The 26,989-nt window shown below is 42.1% G+C and overlaps 1 protein-coding gene across 1 annotated transcript in view; it reads left to right on the top strand.

Annotated features, from left to right (window-relative positions):
- The window catches only part of ACE2 (angiotensin converting enzyme 2), a 50,764-nt gene extending 24,440 nt beyond the window's left edge, over positions 1 to 26,324 (top strand). The window contains exons 8-18 of the mRNA XM_068533380.1: positions 1,638 to 1,807; positions 4,408 to 4,634; positions 7,181 to 7,325; positions 9,715 to 9,813; positions 13,865 to 13,987; positions 14,399 to 14,571; positions 16,134 to 16,192; positions 19,295 to 19,395; positions 20,838 to 20,954; positions 22,856 to 23,050; positions 25,156 to 26,324. Coding sequence (XP_068389481.1) covers positions 1,638 to 1,807; positions 4,408 to 4,634; positions 7,181 to 7,325; positions 9,715 to 9,813; positions 13,865 to 13,987; positions 14,399 to 14,571; positions 16,134 to 16,192; positions 19,295 to 19,395; positions 20,838 to 20,954; positions 22,856 to 23,050; positions 25,156 to 25,264 — 1,518 coding nt within the window. The 3' untranslated portion in view covers positions 25,265 to 26,324. The remainder of the gene's footprint in view (positions 1 to 1,637; positions 1,808 to 4,407; positions 4,635 to 7,180; positions 7,326 to 9,714; positions 9,814 to 13,864; positions 13,988 to 14,398; positions 14,572 to 16,133; positions 16,193 to 19,294; positions 19,396 to 20,837; positions 20,955 to 22,855; positions 23,051 to 25,155) is intronic.
- The last annotated feature ends 665 nt before the right edge of the window (positions 26,325 to 26,989 follow it).

Here is a 26,989-nt window from a genome sequence, read left to right as displayed (position 1 = left end):
TATTGGCTGCGTAAAATTTCTTCAGATGGTTGCACCATGGTTTACTATTTATGCACTACTTGTTAACAGTTTTAAATCTGTAAGCAGCAATGCAATGAACATCTTCACCTACGTAACATACTCCTAGGAAAAGTCCATAGCAGAATGAAAACGTGAAGCTGCAAGGGCCCCTAAACTCCTGCAGCTGTTGTAGCCCCACTTGGCAGTTGAGCAGCAGCAGAGGCCCATCTTTATGTAGCTCCATAGCCTATCTACGGTGTTTTCACCCCCACCATCTCTCCTAATGTTATGTTTACGACAAACCTATGGGACTGCCAGGACAGGTATTGTGATAGTTCCATGTTGTAGGTGAGGAAACTGAGGCTTGGGTAAATGATTTGTTTGAAGTCACAAAGACAGTCAGTGATAACTAAGGTTGGAACTGAGAACTCCTAATATTTCCAGCCTGGTTTTCTATCCATTCATTCTTCATTCAGCAGATGTTAACTGTTCTTACCAGTCTACACTGTTTTAGTATTTGTTCATTCTCCTTAAGAATGCCATACTCACCAATAGCAATATTGCCTGACATTAAGCCTTTAAAGGTCAAAGAAAATATCCATAGTGTCTGTTATATCCAGTTGCATATCCCCAAGGCTGACATAGGAGAAAAAACAAACTTGACTGGTCTTTAAGATGAAAGGAAGTTTTCTGTGTCACTAAAAAGTGATTCATTAAATATCTGCCAATTATACAAACTTAGTTTGACTGATAATGGGCCTTATCTCCAAAGAAGTCTTGGTCAGCTCCAGAGACACTGGTTCCCAGAAGAGTTTGCTGAATCGCACACACCTTCTGCTGCCCCTCTCCAGTTCCAGAACATTCTGAAAGTTTAGATTCCCATACAGACTAGGAAGCCAAGGCCCCCCTACCCATTGGCTGCTGGGTCACATGTGGGCCTTTTTGGTTCCAAAATCACGCAACTTCATGTCTGCTTTATTGTTTGTGTCTTCTAATGAGCCTAATGCCAGGGCCTTGCCCATTGAAGGAGATCAATCAAGGGTTGTTGTCTTGAGTTGAACAGTTTTTAGCAAAGAGAAGGTCATTATCGTTTGTGTTTATACTTGGAACATAAAGAATAAAGACAAAAAACTTCACATATAATCTCACCCCATCTACTGTTAACATTTTAATGTATTTCCTCATTAAGATTATACCATAGAAGTGGTTTATATATTTTACTTTTTCACTATTAAATTATTAAAAATATCAATAAAAATTCTTCATAAATCTAATTTATTTAGATTTTCCATTCCACAAAGGCATCATTATTTATTTAACCATTCTGGTGGTTGTTTCCACTTTTCCCCCTATTAAAAATCATTTCACACGTTGTACACCTTAAATTTACACAATATATCAAATTATTTCAATTGAAAAATAATAATAAAAATCATTTTAAACGTAATTCTTCGACCTAATTTCTGAGAATTTCCTAGGTTAGTTCCCTAGAGACAGGATTACTGAGACAAAGAGTATAAACGCTGTGAAAGCTGTCCAGAACAGTTATGCCTTTGTACATATCCAACAGAAAGAATGCTGTGATTTTAATGCTAGAATTAAATGCTGTTCTTTTTTTTTTTTTTTTTTTTTTCCAGTCCTGGGATGCAAAGAGGATATTCAAGGAGGCTGAGAAGTTCTTTGTGTCTATTGGCCTTCCTAATATGACTCAAGGATTCTGGGTTAACTCCATGCTAACTGAGCCAGGCGATGGCCGGAAAGTGGTCTGCCACCCCACAGCATGGGACCTGGGGAAGGGTGACTTCAGGTAGTGAGGCTGATGTTTACACAGCTGATACTAAAATGGGAGACAATGGAGGGATGAGGATGAATTTGGATTTCTTCTCTGCTCCTCTGAGCACAGAAGAGATGAATGAATTTTCCTTGAATGAAGGCTGGGAGTCCATGAGAGCACATCTGGGCTTTCCAAGGAAAAGGGGATTGTCAGCAGGCCCTAAGTTGAACCTTTAGACAGTTTGCCTCATCCGAGATGATATGCACCCATTAGAGTTGCATGGTCATGGGTATGGTGGTGCCCCCATTAGGAAAGGGTTGGTGCAAGATTTATGGAAGATGGATATGTGAGTCAGGCATTGATACCCACCTCCGTTTCCCTCTTCTGAGTGAGCTAGGACAGGTGAATAGATAAGCTGGTATGTGTCATTAAGAGAAACACAGAGAACACTCCATGGAGAATTGGAAGATAAGTGACCACACCTGGAATAGGGGTTTGGGTCAGACAGGGCTTTTCAGGTGGCATTTGAGTTGGGCTTGAAAGACAAGAAGGGTTTGGACAGACAGAGCTGGGAGGGACACCGGGCTGGGAGAATAGCAGGATCAGATGCAGAGAGGCAGGACCAGTGTTGTGTACTGGAGTCAGCAGGTTAGGCTAGAATAAAGGGCGTGTGAAGGAGGGTCTGTGTGAAATGGCAGAATGAGCACAGGCTTTCTAATCCCAGCTGTGTCACTTAATGACTAGGCAACCTTGGGCAAGGTATTTAACCTTCTTGCGTTTCAGTTTCTTTATCTATAAAGTGGAATCGTAATTCCCAGTTTGCAGGTTTGTGAGTGTCTTAGGTTGGGTTCCCTGGCTTGAGATGGAGATTCTTGTACACGTGTTTCACTGAGGGAGAGCTTGCAGGCAAAGGGGAGTGAGGGAAGCAGGATGGGGCAGGGGAAAGAGTTAAGTAAGGATGTGGTCTCTGCTAGAGACTTGGCCTCAGCCTGATCCCACGGGGCTCTCTGGAGCATGATTTGTACCACAGAGTTGGTCACATCTTGAGACAAGAGGACTGGCCTTTTGTACCCCATATTACTCAGTCATTGGCTGTGGACTGCCCCAAAGTATGGGGCCATATAACCTCCTGGTTGAGGCACCTCCCATTTAGCCAAAAACATTAAAGAAGGAAGCAGCTGTTGGCCAACAGCCAGGACTCAGACAACTGGGAGATGGGTGGATCTTTCTGGTAAAGCAGATCTAGGCAGGGCCCCAGCTGCATGCGCTAGAGTAGGGGTTGGCAATCCTTTCCTATAAAGGGTCAGATAGTAAACAGTTTCTTTAGGCTTTGCAGGTCTCTGTTGCAACTACTCATCTCTGCCCTTGTGGCATGAAAGCAGCCATAGATAATACAGAAACAAATGGTTAGGGCTGTGTCCCAGTAAAGCCTAATCTATCACAACAGGTGGCCAGCTGCAGGCCATAGCTCACCAACTCCAGTACTAGGGTGAAGTTGAAAAATGAGTAAGCGTATGTAAGCTTCCTAGCACAGGATCTTACACACAGTAGATATTAACTATATAATAGCTATTCTTATAATTGTGCCAAGAGAGTATAGAGAAGAACCAAGTTAGAGAAGGAGGTCATATTGGGGTGTACAAAGGAGGTTGAGTTTATTCCTGAGCAGTGTGAGTCCTTAAAGGGTATTTATCAGGGGGATGACGCGGTGCTCAGAGTGGTGGGAAGACTACTGAACCTGCTGAAATATGACCCCTACGCTCATCTGCATGAAATTGCTCTTGCCAAGTTGAAAAGGACCAGCACCTAATTGCCAAATGCCCTCCTTATACCATTGGGCCACAACAGCATGGGGCAGTGTTGAGGAGTTGTCTTTGAAGTGCTGTTGTTCACTGGTGTCTGCATCGTCATTCCTTCTGGACTTCTTTGACTTCTCTCTCTGTCTCCTTTTCCTCTCTCCACCCTGTACATCCTGGGACCTCCTGGGGCTTTGTCCTTGGCCCTCTTTTCTTGCCATCCTACACAGCTTCATGGGCCATCACATCCACTCCCTGACTTACCTGCTAATGATTCCCAAATATCAATTTCTAGCCCTTTCTCCTACTACTACTATGTCCTGGCTGTACCAAACTGCTGGCTGTGTCCTGAATGCCACATTCTTTTCTCAAGCCATCCTCATTGAGCACTTCTAGGAATGTCAGTCTCTTGTCCCTTCCTGCCATTTGCCTGGCAAACCCCTGCATGTTGATCAAGGTCCAGCTTGCTCATTGCATCCTGAGTTATGCCCTTCCTGGGGCTTCCAGAAGACTATGCCTCCATTTACTCATTGTTGTGCCCAAGGCCATGTCTACTGATCACTTGTAGAGTACTTGCCTCAGAGTTTTTGTAGTAGATGACTCTGTTTATCGTCCTTTCTGTTAGTCTGTGATCAGGAAGACAAGATTCAGCCCTGCCCATCACTTTATATTGAGCACCTAGTACAGTTTCTAGGACGTACAAGATAGGTCCTCAAGAATCATTGGTGAATAAATCTTGGAAAGGTGATCCATGCTATGGAAATCCCATATAACTCTATTGTGATGATTAAATGAAATTCAATGAGATTCATTTTAATCTTGCCCATTTTTGTTCAGGATCAAAATGTGCACAAAGGTGACGATGGATGACTTCCTGACAGCCCATCACGAGATGGGGCACATCCAGTATGACATGGCGTATGCCACACAGCCCTTCCTGCTCAGAAATGGAGCTAATGAAGGTTTCCATGAAGCTGTTGGGGAAATCATGTCACTTTCTGCAGCTACACCTCACTATTTGAAAGCCCTTGGTCTTCTGCCACCTGATTTTTATGAAGACAATGGTACGGACATTTTTTCATGGCCTGTTTTGGGTGTTCTTTAGTCTGACATGGGCAAAGGTATTTATTGTCATGCATAGGATATATTTAATTTTTGCCATGTAAAATATAAGTTATTTATGGGTAACTGGAAATTGCTACTGGTTAAAAAAATTTTTTAAGTATATAGCATAATATGCCAGCTTCTGGTTTTGTATCTTTGAAAAGGGCATAAGAGAGGTAACTAAGTGAATGGTCTTGGGACTCTAAGAACCATCTAACAGAAGCTTTTTAAAAAGATGCTAAAACAGGCCCACAGAACTGAAATGGCTTATCCAAGGTTACCCAGCTAATTAGTGTCAGAGTTCTGACTGAATCCCCCGGTTCTAGGTGAAAACCAAAACAGTGGAGCTGGAACAGATTCTAAAAACCATTTTGCAGAGGAAGCAAACTGAAGACATGAGAGGGAAAATAATTAACCCAAGGTCAAGAAGCAACATGGCAGAACCGGAACCAGAGCCCTAATCTATAACTTTTCCCATAATATTGTGCAAAGCAAAGTATAACTTGAAATTTGGGAGTTCTTAAGGAACAGGTGGTGGAATATCAGGATTGGAGGAGACTGAAACGTTTTGTTCATGTGGCTGAAGCATGAATTTGCCCCATAACATCCCCTCAGATTCAGGCTATCCTTCAGCATCTTTGCCCGAGGCAGCCTGTTTCTCTTTGGATGGGTTGGACTTGACGGAACACAACAAATATTCATGAGATCCAGATTTTTCAGTGAGGATTGTTTCGTGTAAAAGGAGGACACTTAAGAGCCAAATATGTTCTTCTTTCCCATGTATTTCTCTCCCCTCATTTTAGCAATTTGGGACATAAACATCAGCTCTGCCTACTAGTACATTTAGTCGATGAGGTCAAGGTCATGAGCTCCATCCTTGTGTGGGCAATTCACTTTGCCTTGACTTCTGGCTCCAGACCCTGATGATCTCACAAGGACCTGGGAGTAGGTCAGTGTAAAGCCATCATCATGTCTGAAAAAGCTACTGTGAGCACAGACCCAGTGGGTAATAGACAAGCAGCGGCATCCTCCCATGAAGGGAGCAACAGAGGAAAGGGGGTTCACAGTAACCACACCTGTTTCCTAATTTTAAAGTATCGTTCTCAAGTCGATTAACTGACCATTATTAGTTTTATCATTTTTTAATATTCCTTGACAGCAGTCAAAGATGGTTGAATCACTGAGACAGTACTAGGCATGGTTAAACCACTGATTTGAAAAACTCCTGCTTCTTTCCTTGGCTCTGGCCCTGATCTGTGAATGATGCTAAACAAAATAAGGTCCTTCATTCCTTCTCTCTCTCTCTCTCCTTCTCTCTTTTCCTTTCTTCTTCCAAAAATATTTATTGAGCACTTACTATGTGTAAAGCATTTTAAAAGACACTAAATACATTGGTGTGCCAAGTAGATAATATCCCTCTGCTTACATTCCAGTGAGCTTCATTTACGCACTAGATATGAGCTCCACTGCCTTTTTACATCAATAATAAAGGATAAATGAAATAACATAATTCGTTAAAGCATTTTAAACTCAGGTAAGGAAGATGTCAGTAAATTTAAAGTACATTGTACTTCTGATTATCCAGTGGATGGTTTCCTCTAGGGAGGCTCGTTTTTGTTGTTTTTTCCCTTCCCTGGTTTACTGGCTTTTGGCCACATCTGTTTAATATTTGTTTATTTAGCAAAGACTCACAGAGGACATCATGTAGCAGACACCAGGCTAGGTATACAGTCTTGAATGAGAATTGACAGTCACTGCCTTCATGGAGCTTACAAGAATAAACAGTGTGGGGCTTCCCTGGTGGTGCCGTGGTTGGGAATCCGCCTGCCAGTGCAGGGGACACGGGTTCGAGCCCTGGTCCGGGAGGATCCCACATGCCGCAGAGCAACGAAGCCCATGTGCCACAACTACTGAACCTGCGCTCTAGAGCCCGTGAGCCACAACTACTGGAGCCTGTGAGCCACAACTACTGAAGCCCGCGTGCCTAGAGCCCATGCTCCGCGGCAAAGACAAGCCACCGCGGTGAGAAGCCCGCGCACCGCAACGAAGGGTAGCCCCCACTCACCGCAACTAGAGAAAGCCCGCCCGCGCACAGCAACGAAGACCCAACGCAGCCAAAAATAAATAAATAAAATAAATAAATTAAAAAAAAAACAAAAACAAAAAAGATAAACAGTATGACTAGGAAAGTAGATAAAATACCCCTGATTAGCTCTGATAAGAAGTACTTAAGGGAGGCAACTGAAACTAATAAAGAAAAAGGATTAGGGGTTCCTTGTGGATTTATTTAACCTGATCTATCCAAGGCTTCACCCTGCTCCAAATCCCTCAGCTGAGAAAACGAATATATACATATTATTATGTCCACTGTCAATATTTCTCATGTGATCATCTTTATAGTAAGTATATCTTGAGGAATAATATCTTGAGATTAGGAAATTATCTAATACAAGACATCCACTGTCACCCTCATCTTAATATTTATCCTTTCCCATTTTATTTTCAGTAACAGAAATAAACTTCCTGCTCAAACAAGCACTTCAAATTGTTGGAACTCTACCGTTTACTTACATGTTAGAAAAGTGGAGGTGGATGGTCTTTAAGGGTGAAATACCCAAGGAGCAGTGGATGCAAAAGTGGTGGGAGATGAAGTAAGTCAATGAATATGCAATCAGTAAAATGTTTCCTCATGAGTTTGCTGTTTATGTAAAAGCATTTGGTTGGCCTGTATACACACACTCACATACACACACAGACATCATATACTTAGTACCAGTATCTGTATTTTATTGCCTGAGGGCTTCCTCTGGTCACTAGAACCCTCCTATGGAGAAAAGACTGAGGAACTATGTGTGATGGGAATTGGTGGATAAGTACTTCAGCTCCCTCGCCCTCAGCGGGGAGAATTCTGAGGTGAGTGCTCTACATGGGATCCTAGAGTTCCTCAGTGGGAAAAGGCTCCAGTTACCCACTGTGGTGACTTGCTTGATAACACACCTTTTGGGGGCTGCTTTCCTTTTCCTGTCTCACTTCCTCACTCCTTTGCCTGTGTTTCCTGGGATCACGTCCCAGGGTCTGGTCTCAGGGTCTGTTTGGGTGAGAACCCACCTAAGACAACTAGCATTGGAGTTCTCAGAGAATTCTTCCTAGTCAGAATAACTGGGATTTCAGTGGCTAAATCTTGAAATCTAGTGATGTGGGGCTAAATATGTGAAAATGAGAGAGAAGTGTATTCAGGCTAGGGGAATGCCATCACATACCACACACACACACACACACACCACATTAACTGCCTCCTTTTTATTTTTTAAGTCTCCATTTGGGAGCTTTCTCAGATAATGTTTCCTTGGCTCTGCCCCACCCCCCAGCAGGGTCAAGTGACATAATTTCTCATGCTCTATCTTAAGTATTGAGGCACCCATTAAACTGTGATATTATTTAGGAAGTGATCAATTCATTCATTTTTATTTTTGCTTTTGTCCATTCTTTGAAACAAAAATATTAACCCCACATTTTAGGTAAAGCACTGGGGAATCCGATGCTGATCATTTCTGATGTTCTCCTCGACTTCAAAGAACTTGTAGTCTATGGAGGAATGCGGGAAATGAAACCACTGCAACGTGTTGGGTTGTGATGGGAGAATGTGGGCATCCATGAGCATCCAAGGGGGGATCCAAAACCCTGGCTGATAGGTCAGATGAGGAGAAGCATCCAAATTGAGCTTTGAGAAAGATGTGGGATTTAACCAGGGGTATGTAGAGGGGAAGGGAGAGAATTCCAAGCTAGTGAGAGCCTGCTGTATTTGGGCAACAGAGGGCGATTCCTTCCAATAGTTTCAGCGCTACCTCATTCATCACCGTATCCCAAGTGCCTTGCACAGTGCCTGGCACATGAAAGTATGAAATAAATGATGAAAGTATTACAGAAGAAGATGGAAGGAAGGAAGTTAGGAAAGAAGGAATGAATGAACAAACGAACGAATGAATGAAGGAAAAAAAGAAAGAAAGCTTCTCCTCACCATCTATTAGTCAGACTCCTGTCAATTATTTTTCTTTATTTTTCCTCTCTGTGGTGAAGATCTACCATTATAACATTCAGCCCCATATCCGTGAGTTGAAGTCAGTGCCGCTCTTCTGCCAAGATTCTCTCTGGTGACATAAACCCTCCTTGGGAGGGAGGAGGCAGCATCTGTAGTAGCTGTTGCTAGCATTTGAGTAGTACTGAAATTATGTCTATCATGATCCCACAATCAGAAAGGACGGATGTATTCACTTTAAACAAGGCCAAATACATGGTTTCCCTACCTTTTTTTTCTGATTGAATTAATTTTTGATCCCTTTTAGTTTATTTCCAAAGGTACATGGAATCAGACCCTTAAAATGATTCATTAATGCATTAATTACTCTATGCATTCAGTGAATCCATGTGAGGTCTTTTCTTAGCCTTGGCCATCGTGTCTGGCACTGGAACTGTAAAGATGACCAAAACACAGCCCCGCCCGCTAGGTGCTCAAGCCTCCAGGGCAAGAAGGAGCTGTATGTGAATAATTACAAAACGGAGAGAGAAATGGCAAAGGAGGCAGAGCTAGAGAAGGCCAAGGGAGCTGGAGGGTTCACTGTGCTGGCAGGTGGTTGGGAGCAGGGGGAGGCCTCACAGAGGAGGGGACATTTGAGCTAGCCTTGAAGAATCAGTGAGATTTCAATTTTAGAAAATTCCGCCTACCAGGAGCCCATAAAATGTGGTGCCGGAAAGGAATTATTAGGATTTTCACTGTATGTTTTTGGCCACGCAATGCACTTTATTAAATTAGTATTTTGAAGGTACAGCTATTTTCCAATGCTGTAGACTGGCTGAATTTAAAAAATAAAGAGATGACTACATGATGCACTTTATTCTGTAATTCTTTACACTGTTTCAATTTCACCTGACAACCAATTTCAGTAGAAATGCCATTGGCTGATGGCACTGCACTAATGGCACCATCCATACTTTCTCACGATGAGTGACCCAGAGCTAATGTATCTTCTTTTTTCCCCAAAGGCGAGAGATAGTCGGGGTGGTGGAGCCTCTGCCCCATGACGAAACATACTGTGACCCCGCGTGTCTGTTCCATGTTGCTGAAGATTACTCATTCATCCGGTAAATGACAGTTTTCTTCTGTTTCACTTCTAGGATTTGTGGACAGAGTGACAACTCTAATTTCTTTTTCTATCTCCATTCACCTCCCCCTTAGATCCTCAAAATAGATGATCAGTTTCAATTCGATTTAACTCAACACGATGTATTGAGTTAAATAAAACTTACATGAGATCTTTTCTCCCACCATCAGGGAATTTATAGTATCCTTGGGAGAAATAGAAATATATTTTTGTTTGTCTTCTTGTCACTGACAGAGTGCAGGGTGATTGTAATAGAGTATTTTTATTTATTTATTTATTTATTTAGAGTGGCTAATATGGTTTTTTTTTAATTTTTGAATTTTATTTTATGTTTTTAATACAGCATGTTCTTATTAGTCATCCATTTTATACACATCAATTTTGTTTATCTTCTCAAAGAACCAGCTTTTAGTTTTATTGATCTTTGCTATTGTTTTCTTTGTTTCTATTTCATTTATTTCTGCTCTGATCTTTATGATTTCTTTCCTTCTGCTAACTTTGGGGTTTTTTGGTTCTTCTTTCTCTAATTGCTTTAGGTGTAAGGTTAGGTTGTTTATTTGAGATTTTTCTTGTTTCTTGAGGTAGGCTTGTATAGCTATAAACTTCCCTCTTAGAACTGCTTTTGCTGCATCCCATAGGTTTTGGATTGTCGTGTTTTCATTGTCATTTGTCCCTAGGTATTTTTTGATTTCCTCTTTGATTTCTTCAGTGATCTCTTGGTTATTTAGTAAGGTATTGTTTAGCCTCCATGTGTTTGTGTTTTTATGTTTTTTTCCCTTTAATTCATTTCTAATCTCATAGCATTGTGGTCAGAAAAGATGCTTGATATGATTTCAGTTTTTTTAAATTTGCTGAGGCTTGATTTGTGACCCAAGATGTGATCTATCCTGGAGAATGTTCCGTGTGCACTTGACAAGAAAGTGTAATCTGCTGTTTTTGGATGGAATGTCCCATAAATATCAATTAAATCTATCTGATCTATTGTGTCATTTAAAGCTTGTGTTTCCTTATTAATTTTCTGTCTGGATGATCTGTCCATTGGTGTAAGTGAGGTGTTAAAGTCCCCCACTATTATTGTGTTACTGTCGATTTCCTGTTTTATAGCTGTTAGCAGTTGCCTTATGTATTGAGGTGCTCCTATGTTGGGTGCATATATATTTATAATTGTTATATCTTCTTCTTGGATTGATCCCTTGATCATTATGTAGTGTCCTTCCTTGTCTCTTGTAACATTCTTTATTTTAAAGTCTATTTTATCTGATATGAGTATAGCTACTCCAGCTTTCTTTTGATTTCCATTTGCATGGAATATCTTTTTCCATCCCCTCACTTTCAGTCTGAATGTGTCCCTAGGTCTGAAGCGGGTCTCTTGTAGACAGCATATATATGGGTCTTGTTTTTGTATCCATTTAGCAAGCCTGTGTCTTTTGGTTGGAGCATTTAATCCATTCATGTTTAAGGTAATTATCGATATGTATGTTCCTATTACCATTTTCTTAATTGTTATGGGTTTGTTTTTGTAGGTCGTTTTCTTCTTTTGTGTTTCCCACTTAGAGAAGTTCCTTTAGCATTTGTTGTAGAGCTGGTTTGCTGGTGCTGAATTCTCTTAGCTTTTGCTTGTCTGTAAAGCTTTTGATTTCCCCATCGAATGTGAATGAGATCCTTGCCGGGTAGAGTAATCTTGGTTGTAGGTTCTTCCCTTTCATCACTTTAAATATATCATGCCACTCCCTTCTGGCTTGTAGAGTTTCTGTTGAGAAATCAGCTGTTAACCTTATGGGAGTTCCCTTGTATGTTATTTGTCGTTTTTCCCTTGTTGCTTTTAATAATTTTTGTTTGTCTTTAATTTTTGTCAATTTTGATTACTATGTGTCTCGGCGTGTTTCTCCTTGGGTTTATCCTGCCTGGGACTCTCTGCTCTTCCTGGACTTGGGTGGCTATTTCCTTTCCCATGTTAGGGAAGTTTTCGACTATAGTGTCTTCAAATACTTTTTCAGGTCCTTTCTCTCTCTCTTCTCCTTCTGGGACCCCCTATAATGCGAATGTTGTTGCATTTAATGTTGTCCCAGAGGTCTCTTAGGCTGTCTTCATTTCTTTTCATTCTTTTTTCTTTATTCTGTTCCGCAGCAGTGAATTCCACCATTCTGTCTTCCAGGTCACTTATCCGTTCTTCTGCCTCAGTTATTCTGCTATTGATTCCTTCTAGTGTAGTTTTCATTTCAGTTATTGTATTGTTCATCTCTGTTTGTTTGTTCTTTAATTCTTCTAGGTGTTTGCTCTTTAATTCTTCTAGGTCTTTGTTAAACATTTTTTGCATCTTCTGGATCTTTGCCTCCATTCTTTTTCCGAGGTCCTGGATCATCTTCATTATCATTATTCTGAATTCTTTTTCTGGAAGGTTTCCTATCTCCACTTCATTTAGTTGTTTTTCTGGGGTTTTATCTTGTTCCTTCATCTGGTACATAGCCCTCTGCCTTTTCGTCTTGTCTGTCTTTCTGTGATTGTGGTTTTTCTTCCACAGGCTGCAGGATTGTGGTTCTTCTTGCTTCTGCTGTCTGCCCTCTGGTGGATGAGGCTATCTAAGAGGCTTGGATAACCTTCCTGATGGGAGGGACTGGTGGTGGGTAGAGCTGGGTGTTGCTCTGGTGGGCAGAGCTCGGTAAAACTTTAATCCGATCGTCTGGTGATGGGTGGGGCTGGGTTCCCTTCCTGTTGGTTGTTTGGCCTGAGGCGACCCAACACTGGAGCCTACCCGGGCTCTTTGGTGGGGCTAATGGCGGACTCTGAGAGGGCTCACGCCAAGGAGTACTTCCCAGAACTTCTGCTGCCAGTGTCCTTGTCCCCACAGTAAGCCACAGTCACCCCCCGCCTCTGCAGGAGACCCTCCAACACTAGCAGGTAGGTCTGGTTCAGTCTCCTATGGGGTCACTGCTCCTTCCCCTGGGTCCCGATGCATACACTACTTTGTGTGTGCCCTCCAAGAGTGGAGTCTCTGTTTCCCCCAGTCCTGTCGAAATCCCGCCAGCCTTCAAAGTCTGATTCTCTGGGAATTCCCCCTCTCGTTTTCAGACCCCCAGGCTGGTAAGCCTGACGTGGGGCTCAGAACCTTCACTCCAGTGGGTGGACTTCTGTGGTATAATTGTTCTCCAGTTTGTGAATCACCCACTCAGCAATTATGGGATTTGATTTTATTGTGATTGCTCCCCTCCTACCGTCTCACTGTGGCTTCTCCTTTGTCTTTTCATGTGGGGTATCTTTTTTGGTGAGTTCCAGTGTCTTCCTGTCGATGATTGTTCAGCAGTTAGTTGTGATTCCGGTGCTCTCGCAAGAGGCAGTGAGCGCACATCCTTCTACTCTGCCATCTTGAACCGGCAGGCCAACTAATATCTGTAATAAAGCATTTTTAACTTGAAGTCCCAAAACCTATGTTCTTCCCCTATTAGATCCAGATCTTGAATTTGTTGAGTCTCAGTTTCTTTCTTTCTTTTTTATTTACTTATTTAATTGGTTGCGCCGGGTCTTAGTTGTGGCATGCAGGTTCTTTAGTTGTGGCATGCGGGATCTTTAGTTGCGGCATGCAAACTCTTAGTTGCGGCCTGTGGGAATCTAGTTCCCTGACCAGGGATCGAACCTGGGCCCCATGCATTGGGAGCACAGACCCTTAGCCACTGGACCACCAGCTAAGCCCCGAGCCTCAGTTTCTTTATTTGTAAAGTGGAAATAATATTGTTGATCTGCCATGAGGATCGATTGGCATCATTTATATGAAAAGGCTATAAATCTGTAAAACACAATACAAATGTGAGCTAACATTTAACAAAATAATACTGCCTTTTTATCAGCTGATACATGAATGCAAGTATGATGAGTCTGTAGGGTTCATGTTTGGGTCTTTCTGGAGGGAAAGAGGTTTAACTGGTACTTCTTTGGTTACTAGGGCTTCAACATTTAATAAATATATGCCCCAATCTTTGATTCTACCACAGAAACTAAACACAGGACAACCATTTTTTTCTTTATCTCTTTTACAGATATTACACAAGGACCATTTATCAATTCCAGTTTCATGAAGCCCTTTGTCAAACAGCTAAACATGAAGGTCCCCTGTACAAATGTGATATCTCGAATTCCACCGAAGCTGGGCAAAGGCTGCTGTAAGAGATGCTTCAAAATATTGAACCTCTCATTCCTATTTAATTTTACTCATTTCCATGCCTAGGTTTGAATTTGATTTCTTTGTTCTTAGAAGAAAACTGGGGGCCTCAAAATGTTCTCATCCACAAATTAAATGTTTGTTTCGTGGTCACACAGGAACCTGGACCATGTGATGGCTGGACAGGCCACCTCCTCTCTCCATGTCATAACTACAGAGCTCTTTTTGTAGTAACTGGAGGGGAAGAGAGATTGAAGGATGAATACATCTGTTAACATGGCTTCTTTTCTTATTTGCCAGGAGCAAACTTAGTCAAGCCAAAGAGGAGAAAGCATAGATTGTACATGTAAGTAGGTGTACATCTGGAATCCCTCAAAAGGCCCTGAACCCACCCTCCCCTTTTTTCATGTAGCCAAATGCTGCACCTTGGAAAATCAGAACCCTGGACCTTAGCATTGAAAAATATTGTGGGAGTAAAGACTATGGACGTAAAACCACTGCTCAACTACTTTGAGCCGTTGTTGACCTGGCTGAAAGAGCAGAACAGGAATTCGTCTGTGGGATGGAGCACAGGCTGGACTCCATGTGAGTACATCGAGTTGACACATTTCTAATTGCCCACTTTCTGCTTCCTCTAGTCCTCTCTGGCCCCAGTCTCATGGGACTGTGACACAGCTGAATATGTTCTCCCTCTACTTAGCCCCTGTACTATGGTGGTAGCTGCCATTTTATCTGGGAGGAAACACATTTGTTGAGCAGCTACTATGTACCTGGCACAGTGAAAACTACCTCTCTCTCTCTTTTTCAAGTCTGCTTTACTAGCCCCATATTTAAAATAAAAGAGTCTAACAGTCTCCAACCCACTGTATTCGAATCCTGCTCTTCAAAGACAAGTACTTTTAACAATTTTAATGCTATTGCCTCTTCTTTCTGGTGGTCACAGTCATATTTTTAAACAATTTGTTTACATTGTCATTTCCCTATAGCTCACTTTTAGGCATGCACTTCTGCCTACTCTTCTGCCTCCTTTTCTCATTCTCCCAATTAGGTTTAACACAATTTTTCATAGAGAAATTATCAATATTTGCATCATTATGCTTGCAGAACCAATATACTATTTTACATCCTTTCTTATGTGGTTTTTTGTTTGTCCTGGAGTTTCTATTGTCTCATGTTTTTTGTATGTCTAATTTGCTATGTACGTCACATTCATCTTTTACAACTATTCCAACATATCTATTCTTTTCAGTCTCATTTTTTCCTAAAGAACTCCCTCTTAGAGTCCTCCTATCTCAATCTGGACCACAGTTTTCATCCTGAGTCATCCCTTTGCTGCTGTCCTGGGTTGAATCCACTGCTTCCTGGATGCCATGTCTTCTTTCGTGAATTACCTCTTGTTTTGCTGCAGCACAGCCTCCAAGTGACTTTCTAAGCAAGAGCTCATGGGGTAGGAACATCAACTGTTCCCCAAAGTGTCTTTTTTTTTTTTAATATGTATGTATTTATTTATTTATTTATTTATGGCTGTGTTGGGTCTTCGTTTCTGTGCGAGGGCTTTCTCTAGTTGCAGCAAGTGGGGGCCACTCTTCATCGCAGTGCAGGGGCCACTCTTCATCGCGGTGTGCGGGCCTCTCACTGTCGCGGCCTCTCTTGTTGCAGAGCACAGGCTCCAGATGCGCAAGCTCAGTAATTGTGGCCCACGGGCCCAGGCGCTCCGCGGCATGTGGGATCTTCCCAGACCAGGGCTCGAACCCGTGTCCCCTGCTTTGGCAGGCAGATTCTCAACCACTGCGCCACCAGGGAAGCCCCCCCCAAAGTGTCTTTAACCAGACCTTGAGTTTCATTCCCCTTGTTTTCAGTCCAGTATCTTCTTCCCACCCCCTACTGTACCTGAATCCCAAGCCTCTCCAGGATTCTGTGGGACTTTGGGGGTCTGTGCTGCCTGTGTATACACATTAGGACATGGCTTCCTGACCCTTGTGAAAGCACTTACCACTCCTCCATAACTTCTCATTTTCCAAAAGTGTGTTTATACCTTAAAAAATTCCTTTACTATCACTTTAGTGGGATCTTGGGAGAGGAAGGAAATAAACACACATGGTCAATGTGTCATCTGTAACAACAGTCTGTTATTTCTCTTTAATCAGATTCTGACCAAAGCATCAAAGTGAGGATAAGCCTAAAATCAGCTCTTGGAGAAAAAGCTGTGAGTATTCTACACAGTGCGTCGATGACTTTTCAACGCATTCCCTTAAATAGGGCACAACAAGCCCATTCCAGTGTGGTCGAAAAGATGAGAGGACACATGGTTCTCTTAAAAAGCTCTAGATTCTGCCCTTTGGCTTTTGGGTTGTTTTTTTTAGGAACACATTCGTTCCTTATTGGATTGGCTATGCCTCCTCTTTCCTTGTGACTTTGAAGGTGTTATGAAGATCAATAAGAAAACATCCAATCTTAAGTATCAAATACCCACCCTCCCAATTCACTCTAATCACCATTACTTGTATTTGAGGAAGAGGACATGGTTATGTTTTGAGAGATTGCTTGCTCTTAGAAGCACTGTAGGCAGTTTTGCGTTGTTTTGTCTTAGTCAATCATCTATATCCTGGAAGCTTGTTTTAATCTTAGACCCCGGCCCTGGACCTGCTTAATCGGAATCTGCATTTTAACAAGCCCCCCGGTGGGTTTGTAGATGCAATAAAGACTGGGAAGCTCTGATTTAGAACACAGTTTCTCAAACATGGCTGCACACTGGAGTCATTTGGGATTTTTGAAAAATATCAGTGCTTGAATCCCACTCCCAGAGATTCTGACTTAATTGCTGTGTGGTGTGGCATCAAGTCATCAAAGCTCCCCAGGTGACTGATTACGGCACAGTTTGAGAACCACTGATGTAGAGATGCATTTCAGGACAACAGAATGTTTTACAGAAAATCAGATTACTTACACCTTCATGTGAATTACTTTAATCAGCTATTCCTTTCTCCTAAACACCTGTCTCAGGTTATCCGGTTTGAAGCAACCTGTCTCAGGTTATCCAGTTTGAAGCAGTAGCGGCTTTGATTGGGAAAGAGGAGAGGAGAGGGTCGCCCCAGGCAGATGGGGATCAAAGGCGTGGGTGGGCTTGTGGCATCCTGCAGGCTTTGCAGGATTAGAGGGCAGCCTGGCACTATTGGATAAAACAGTCCAAGGTGCTACAGAAAATTGTTCTTTGCGTTGGATAGACCCAAAGATGGCATTTGTACCCCCTTACTTTTCCTGGGAAGTTAAATATTGTCCAAGGTTCCACAGTAGTTGTAGTGTATTTTAGTGTAATTTTCATAGATAAGTAAGACATCTAAACATAAATAACATAGTAGGAGTAAAAAAGGAACATTTAAGAAAGAAATAATAAAAATGGAAGTGCATCACTTCCCAAACTCTAAAAGTTCATGTTCCTATTTCTTAACAATCATTGAGTGTCTCTGGGATCATTTCTCTTTCTGTCATATTTTTATTAGCTCTTCCTTGGACTAATGAAATTTAATTATTTTAATTTAAAGTATCTGGTAGGTCAGGATCCTTTTCAATTATCTTCTTTTTTCTTGACACGTGTCCCCATGTTCTCTTTCCATGCAGTGAGGGATCAGTAACCTTCAGAGGGGTTGATGGTGTAACATTCTGAGGCCTATTCACTGAATGACAGGTTGCTTTGATGAGACCAGAACCATACTTTTAGCCTGAATAACTGCCCAGTTCAAGCTATTTCATGGCAAAGTCCACCTGGATCTTTGACACTAATTTGGGAACTTGGCCTTTGCTTTTTTTGAATATAGAAATAGTAACCAGAATATTAGTAATAATATTAATAATATCATTATTACTATTAGAGCAACTTTTTCCAACAGCTGTGTGATATCAAGCTGGGGTCAATGTAGCAGTCCTTTGAAATCTTTTTTAAAATTTATTTTTATTTATTTTATTTATTTTTAAATTAATTTTTATTGGAGTATAGTTGCTTTACAATGAAATCTTTTTTTTAAACAGCTAAAATTTTAGATTTACTTCTGAAAATGTAATTACATTTTTTTAAATTGAAGTATAGTTGATTTACAATGTGTTTCAGGTGAACAGCAAAGTGAATCAGTTATACATATACACATATATTTTTTTCAGATTCTTTTCCCATATAGGTTATTACAAAATATTGAGTATAGTTCCTTGTGCTATACAGTAGGTCCTTGTTGGTTATCTATTTTATATATAGTAGTGTGTGTATGTTAATCCCAGTCTCCTAATTTATCCCCCTTCCCCGCTATCCCCTTTGGTGACCATAAGTTTGTTTTCTACGTCTGTGAGTCTGTTTTTGTTTTGTAGATAAGTTCATTTGTATCATCCTTTTAGATTCCACATATAAGCGATATCATATGATATTTGTCTTTCTCTGTCTGGCTTACTTCACTTAGTATGATCACCTCAGAATTGTTTTTCCTAGAAGGGGAAGGAGAGATGCAAACTTCGTGCTATTCATGATCTCTACTGCCATCTACTGGAGGAAAGAGTGAACGCTTTTTTTTCTGTTTGAACAGGTTTTTCCTGGACTATGCAGATACACAAGCCATTAGTTTAGCACTGAAAAACAAGAACAAATTACCTTGTTTACAAAAAAATTTTTTTCCTTTGAACCTCAAGTTTCTTCTTTTTTTTTACACTAACACATATCCAAGAATTTACTATAAAAATAGTAAAAACTCAGCACATTTGTCTACAGTATATGGACATTTTAACCAAAACCAATGGCTCACATGACTCCCATCTATAAACCTTCCCTCCGGGTGTTTATTTCAGCTTACATCAAACTAAATTAAAAGGGCAGTGAACGCCATGGTTCTTAAAGCGTGGCTGCGCGACCCGCAGCATTAGCACCACCTGGGAGCTTGTTAGAGATGCGATTTCTTGGGTCTCCTCCCAGACCTTCTGAATTAGAAACTCTGAGGCTCAGGCCCAGGATTCAGTGGTTTAACAAGCCCTCCAGGTGATGCCGATGCACACTCAAGTTGGAGGTCACTGACTTCATGCAGAGCAAGAATCTTTGGCATATTAGACAATTTAAAAATAACGCTTGTGGGGAAATCCCTGGCGGTCCAGTGGTTAGGACTGCGCGCTCTCACTGCCAAGGGCGTGGATTCATTCCCTGGTCGGGGAGCTCAGATCCCACAAGATCCCACAAGATGCACGGCGCGACCAAAAAAAAAAAAGCTTTTAGAATATCAGGTTTTAATGTACCCCATGATCTCTACTGAGCAGTGTTTTTGTTTTGAATTTGCAGTATGAATGGAATGACAATGAAATGTACTTGTTCCGGTCGTCTGTTGCATACGCCATGAGAGAGTATTTTTCAAAAGTCAGAAACGAGACCATTCCTTTTGGGTGAGTTGATTTGCTGTGCTCTCAATCAGTATTTCCCTTACTCTTGGGTCTAAGAAAATATTATGCTTCAACTTTTATTCAAGTGAAATTAAGAAAAACCTCCTAATAACTTTTAAATCTCTTTGATCTCCTGGAATTTGGGCCAGTCTATTTAGGGATGATTGTGACTTATTTGACTTGTAGGTGACAAGAGCACTGTTATTATTAAATGGCCCTCTCCTCGCCTCTCTCCTCCCTTTCCACCCCCTTCCCTCCTCTCTCCTCTTTTCCTCTCCCCTTCTTTTCCCCAAATGCTCTCATCCACCCTCAGCACTGAAAAAAAAAAAAGGCAGAAATCTCTGCTTTCATTCATGAGCTTATATTCTAATGTATCTGTTTTGTGTGTGTGTGTGTGTGTGTGTTATAGACAATCGACAAAATATGTAAATATGTAAGTAGTAGAATTCGATGGTGATAAGTGCTAGGGAGAAAAATTCAACAGGAAAGGAGCTAGGGAGTGCTGGGGTGTGTGTGTGTGTGTGTGTGTGTGTGTGTGTGTGTGTGTGTGTGTGTAGGGTTCAATTTTAACTAAAATGGTCAGAGAAAGCCTTGTTAATATTTGAGCAAATAGCTGAAACAGGAAAGAGAGTCAGAGGTGCAGACTATGTGGGGAAATGTTTCAGCTGGGAAAATAGCAAGTGGAAAGATCCTGAGGAACAAATATCCTTCACCTGTTGAAGGAACAGCAAGGAGGCTAGTGTGGCTGGAGCACAGTGAGCTAATAGAAGACCAGTGGGAGATGTGGTCATGGTGGGACTGGGCCAGGGGGGTGGGGAGGCGAGAAGAAAGTTCATGTGCGCCTCCCAAGCCGTTCTAAGGCCATTGGCTTTCCTTCTGGGTGAGGAAGGATCTGAGCCCTGTGATCTGCCTTGGGTTTTATTAGGGTCAGTCTGGCAGCTGTGAGAGCAGAGTCTTGTCACATCGTACTGTAAACCCCGCTCCTCACCCTCACCGTGGGGGTAACATGACGGTTTTTGCTGGGAGGGGCAAGGTTCGAAGATATCAACGCACCACCTCTGTCCATGGAACAGAGCCATTGCTGGCAGCCATGTTGTTTAGCACGAGTCTGGGTCACCAACGATTCCTTGCTGATTCTGCTACTGCTTTCAGTTTGAAATTTTTCTATGATTGGAAAAAAAAACCAAACTGTTGTTCTTATATGGTGGCAGAACTAACAGCGCCAAGACTTGCCGTCACACCTTATGTAGTTGAGTTCGTGTGCTTTGGGCAGTGTTAAGCTTGTTGGGACAATTACATCCTTCCATGACGGGCCCTGCCCCATGTCTCCCTACTTTACCCTGTGATCCTCCTCCCATCTCCTTTGCACCAGCAGGAGAAGGTTTCATTCTCTGTACGGTGTCCTCTGTGCCACCAGGGAAGATGCTTCTTTTGTTTCTCCACAGGGAGAAGGACGTGTGGGTGAGTGACTTGAAACCAAGAATCTCCTTCAACTTCTTTGTCACTACACCTAAAAATGTGTCTGACATCATTCCTAGAACTGAAGTTGAAGAGGCCATCAGGTGATATTTTACTTTCTAATGCATGATAGCAGGGCAAGGGGGTCCCCCAATGCAGCAACAGCAGTAACGAATATTTGGTGTGCTTTTACAGTGCCAGGCACTCTTCTGAGTCATTTACATGTTTTTCCTCATCTTAAAAACTTGGGTTTTAATTCCAGAATCTCATAGCAAGGGGATTGTCTTAATTGGGTTTATCCAGATGCAGGTCCTTAGACAAGGATTTGAGTGTAAGTAGTTTATTTGGGAGGTGACCTCAAGAAGCACGGATGGCGGAATGTGGACAGGAGACAGAATGGAAGGAAGGTAGTAAAGGACACGTTATGAGCAAGTTACCGCTGTGGGCAGCTAGAGCTCCATTCTGCTGGGAATTCTGGGAGACGGCGTAGAATATGCACCTCAATTGTCCCATCAGAGCTGGGGTATTTATTCACCACCTCCCATCAGTCACTGGTTGAGAACTGCTTACAGGGGAGACTAATTTCCCAGCATTGCTGGCCTGCAGACAGGGTTGAATCTTGTGGCCTGAGAATGCTCTCGGGAAAAGGCAGCAGGTACTGGCTGAAGGAAGTCTGGCCAGCACACCCGGAAAATGGTGAGAGCAGAGGGCACGTGGGCAGGTGTCGCCATCATTTGCTGTAGGGACTTTGATGTAGGATCCATTTAACTAACCGAAGTCTGAAACAAGGTGGGCAAGGATAGGATTCCTTAGACACTGGTTAGCCTCCATACCAAAAGAGGGACTTGCTATTGGTGGTGAGTGTTCAGAAGGAACAGTTTTCCCAATTTGCCTCAGCTGTTTCCCAAAACAGCAATAGTGAAGAATGGATAGATGTAGGTGTTTCCCCTTGTCATTAAAAAAAAAAAAAAAGAAAGAAAGAAAAAAAAGGCTTAAGCTACTCACGACTACAGGAAGCGCTCACTAGGTGGCACTCTTGAGCTGCTGTTCATCTTCGGAAGCAGAAACAAGACTTGCTGGGCAGAGTGGGCCTAGAAAATCTGGTTTAGTGGGGTTTACAACTGGAGCATGCCCAGAGACTCACTGGCTGCCTCCACATGACTTGTCCTGGGGAAAAGCGCCAGCTGAGATCATCATGAAGGAGCCCCGCCCTCCTGCAAGCTACAGGGGCCCTCAAACTTCCTGTTTCCAGAATGCCCAGACTCTTTCAGGCAGAGGTTGCCAGGGGTGACATGGCTAATGCTGCTTTGACCTCTCTCTCTCTCTCTCTCTCTCTCTCTCTCTGGGTGGACTTTGACCGCCTCCTGACCTGCCCTATACCCAAGGGCAGGAGGATGTGATGCCAGACACTTTGGTTTTCAATCTAGAATATTGAACATTTCACTGTTTTTTGTTTTAAAAATAATCCTCACCTTTTTTTTTGGCAAAGGCTCCTTCCCTGTATTCCTCCCCAGTGCTGCCTTTTAGTGATAATTTTGGATGTCAACACCTTTCATTTGGAAAATACAACTGTGGAGACTTGTGTAGAGGGACTGATTCATTTGTTGAAGAGGTGGATGCAGTTGTCCTTTTCCATTATTTGATATAACATCATTGTAGGCATACCCTGACAGAAGGGAAATTCTTACCAAACATGCTAACTTTGCCTTTACAACCCAGGAGTCACAGATGAACAAATGCCAACCATTTGCACGTTTCCACACTTGCAGCCTAATTTTCCAATGGAGCTGTTTCCAAACCTAATCTAGGTTACAAGATATGAAAGATGTATAATTGTCAAAACTCAAATCTTTCACTGAACCTGGTTATTTACTTTGATTTCATTGCTTTTTTAGGTATACATTTTTAGGATAAGCCTTATCAAATCCGTTTGGGAACAATGATATAAGGAGTAAATAATTGCACACAGTTTTCTTTTGCCTAAGTGTTTTGCTTTTGGGAATAGGATGTCCCGGGGCCGTATCAATGATGCTTTCCGCCTGGATGACAACAGCCTGGAGTTTCTGGGGATTCAGCCGACGCTGGGACCCCCTTATGAGCCACCTGTCACCATATGGCTGATTATCTTTGGGGCCGTGATGGGAGTGGTAGTGATTGGCATTGCCGTGCTCATCTTCACTGGGATCAGAGATCGAAGAGAGTAAGTGACCTTTCTTAGACTTATCTAGCCTAAAACAGAAAGGTTTAGGGAAAACTAACTGGAAATTTTGCAGTAAGTGGTAGGTTGTACAAGCCAATTACTTATTTGGACAATTTCGCAGCTAAATATTCTTATTCTTCCCCTAGAAATTTACCAGATTTCATCAGCACTTTGCCTCCCTAGCAAAGCCCCACCGTACAGGACATGTCCAGGCTGGAGTTGGCTGGTGTGCCCTGGTAAACTCCAGCCTGGCCCACAGCATCATTGCCCCACTGCTAAGAGGCACTCCAAGCCCAGCAGGAGTGAGTGGGCTCAGGGCATTATCCTAACTGATAAGTCCTCCTCGGTCCAGAACTGACCTTAGAGGCTGGATTAGTGATGGATATTGAACTGTGAAATCATTCAGGAATGAGCTCTGAGATTTGCTTCAAACTGCTACACTCGAATCCTCTTCATCCCTCCTCTGATAGCACAGACGCCCTACTATCCCCTCAGTTCATGGGTCAGGCACCCTCTAATTTGTTCTTGAGTTGAAGATCCAAGTTCATGGAGGATTTAAATCACCGGAGACCTGATGTATAGTCTTGCCCTGCCACTAGATTTGTTTTCTGACCTTGAGACATCATTTACGTTTGTTGGGCTTATATCATTGAAGTTAATCATATTTTATAGCACCTAACAAAACTCTCTGCACACTTTCGGTTGTTTAAACATGTTCTTTAATTTTTACACGCACTAGTCTATTTTGCTCAATTTTCTTCACTATATTATTTGTTCTCCCAAGTAACTTCATTTTTAAAAATAGGCATTTACTAGAATACATTCATATAGTTAAAATTTTTTAAGTACAAAAGGATACACAGAGTCTTCTGTCACTCTTTGCTTCCAGGTTCCCTTCCCAAAGCCAACAAAAACGATCGGTTTTTAAAAAATTTTTATTTTATATTATAGTTGATTTACAATGTTGTGTTAGTTTTAGGTGTACAGCAAAGTGATTTAGTTATACATATATCTCTTCTTTTTCAGATTCTTTTCCCATATAGGTTATTACAGAGTATAGAGTTCCCTGTGTTATACAGTAGGTCCTTGTTGATTATCTGTTTTATATACAGTAGTGTATATATATTAATCACAATCTCCCAATTTATCCCTCCCTGCCCTTTCCTCTTTGGTAATCATAAGTTTGTTTTCTAAGTCTGTGAGTCTTTCTGAAAAACGATCAGTTTTTTGGAGACCCAATGAATCAGAATCTGTGTTTTAGTAAGACCTGCAGACTTGGACACACATTACAGTTTAAGAAGCGCTCCTCTACAAACTAAAAACTTGCACATGAGACGCTCTTCCAAAGTTAATTCATTAAAGAAATTATTTGGAAGCCCCTCCTTCATGCTACACACTATGTTAATAGAAGGTACATAGAAAAATAAGACTGTCAACCCTGCTCATGTATTTCTTACATTAGTGTTCTCAGTGATTGTATGATGTAAATATGTAATTATCTTCATGTATATATAAAACTGAGATTCAGAGAGGCCAAGAAACTTTCTCAAGTTTGCACGGCTAGTCAGTAACACATGAGGATATATGCTTGGTTTCTAAAGCTGGTTATTGTACTACAAAGCAGGCCTACCCTGATCTTTATACTTTGGAAGTTGATACTTTAGTGGGGAAGCTTTTTAAAATGAAGTGATTGGCTGAATGACCACTGAGTTCCTAAAAATAATAATAATGGTCAATATTTATTGAGGATTACATGCCGAGTACCGTGAGTACTCTGCCAGCATTATTTCGTTGGCTTCACATGATTGCCATCATTTGCCGAATAGGCAGACTGAGACACAGAGCCCCCTGCTCTCTGACTCCAGAGCTTATACCCTAACCAATCTCCTGTGCTCTGCCAGCCATCGTGCCGACCAATCATGGGCCTAAAGAAGTGAATCCGATGCACTCTGGCTGCCTGTAGTCCATTGAGAGGGGACTGGTATGCAAATGAGTACAGGTGATTAGATGCTGAGACGAAAAAGATGCCTGGGCCCAGTGGAGTCCAAGGGAGGCCGTGTCATTCTAAGATCACAATATTAAGGTGATTTCACTTTATTTAACAGGAAAAGTCAAGCAAGCAGTGAAGAAAATCCTTATATCTCCATGGACTTGAGTAAAGGAGAAAATAATTCAGGATTCCAAAATAGTGGTGATGTTAACACTTCGTTTTAGAAAAATCTCTTTTATTTCCTCTTGAGGTGATCTTATTGTATGTAAATGTTAATTTCACAGTACAGAACATAGGAGATTATAAGGATGTCATTAAATGTCAAAGCTATGGCTCTGTTCAGGAAAAGCTGTCCAAAGAAGACATGCCTGAGGAGAGGGCATCTTCACTTGCATCGCCTTTAGTATTTGTTTCTGCCTCAGGATTTGACTTTTCTGTTTCCTGAAAGAGGTGTTTCTATTTGAGAATAGAGAAAGTTTGTCTTTGGCCTCACACGCTGCTCGGGGGTAATAGAAATGGAAATGTCCGCTGTGTTGCTGGAATTGAAAAAAAAGGAGACATGGCAGGAGCAGGTGTTGGGCTCTGGTGTGGAACCTGGGTGGATCGCTCTTAAAGACGGTGCCTGTGAACAGATGGAGCTGCAGGGATGGAGAACAGCACACACTGTTCACTTGGATTTAATTCAAGTGTAAAGGATGTCATGCTCTCTTCACATTAACTTGATCTAAGTACTCTAGTGATTTCCCCCAGTGATGATTGGACTGGAACATGCCTTCTTCAGGGTGACAGGGCTACAGAAGAGAGAAGAATCCAGAGAGCCATTGGAGGACACTGCCTTCTCACTTCCAAGCTGCTTGATCACCATCTTCCTGACAACATCAAACTAGCCCCAGGGGCCTCCGTGAACCCCCCTCCAGAGCACCCGTGATAGAAACTCACTTCCGTTGCTCTCTAACTGTGGAGTGCCTGGAGATCCCAACTGAATGTCACCCTCTGAAGTGGGCTCCCAATCTCTTAAATCTTTTGTATTTGCCCACAATGTCTGAGTAGTGCTGAGCACGAAGCAGACACTCAGTAAATACTCGATTTACACACTCGTGTGGTCTTATGTGTACTTCCGTGCTCGGGTTTCTGTGGCTTCAGTCTGCTTTTCACTTCCAGGGACAAAGTTGCCATCTGACTGTCCAGGACTCTTGACCTCCCATATGTCTTGGAATGTATCCCAATGCCTTCAGTTGCTTTATATTTATTGTATAAATCAATTATAAAATCAGTCGAAAAAGAGTTGTGTTAAGAGCGTCTACACCATCAGGTTAGGAACCAAACCTGGTAATGCTTTTATATATCTCAGAGCCCCCAGCCCAGTTCTGAGCACAGCATCCAATACAGACCTGAAAACTGATTTAAAATGGATTAAATAGGTGAAAATATCCAAACTCTACCCATCAATTCACTTTACGTGGTGACCAGCATACTGTTAGAGTCACTTTGTCAAGTAAGGAGAACTAGCAGCTCCTGCTCAAAAGACCCGAATTTCCGGATGGCTTTTAGGGAAGGGCTTTTAAAGGCAACGTTAGGGGTGAGGGGGACCCCCAACGTAGGGGGTCTGATCAGCTTGTGGACATTCTTCTGATTGATTGGTGGTGAGGTAATTGGGTGGTATTTCTGGAGTCAGCATCATCAACCTTCTGGTTCTAACCAGTGTGGGGTCTGTGTGCTGGTGGGCAGCATGCAGTTAAGTTCTTCCACCTGGTGGCGGTTTCAGTATCTGCTAAACAGCTCAAGGATACGGCTCAGGATATTATCTGTAGCCCTTGAGGAGGAGCTAAAGGTCCTTGACTTTGCTTTATGGCTAAACTATTACTGTCTTGATTGACTGTTTTTCTTTGTTCCTGCATTTTCTCATTTCTCTTATTAAATTTGCTCTTTGGAACTTGGGGAAGGCCTAG

The sequence above is a fragment of the Eschrichtius robustus genome, chromosome X (assembly GCF_028021215.1).
Source record: "Eschrichtius robustus isolate mEscRob2 chromosome X, mEscRob2.pri, whole genome shotgun sequence".
In the NCBI taxonomy this organism is placed as follows: domain Eukaryota; kingdom Metazoa; phylum Chordata; class Mammalia; order Artiodactyla; family Eschrichtiidae; genus Eschrichtius; species Eschrichtius robustus.
This window is presented reverse-complemented; position numbering and strand designations above follow the sequence as displayed.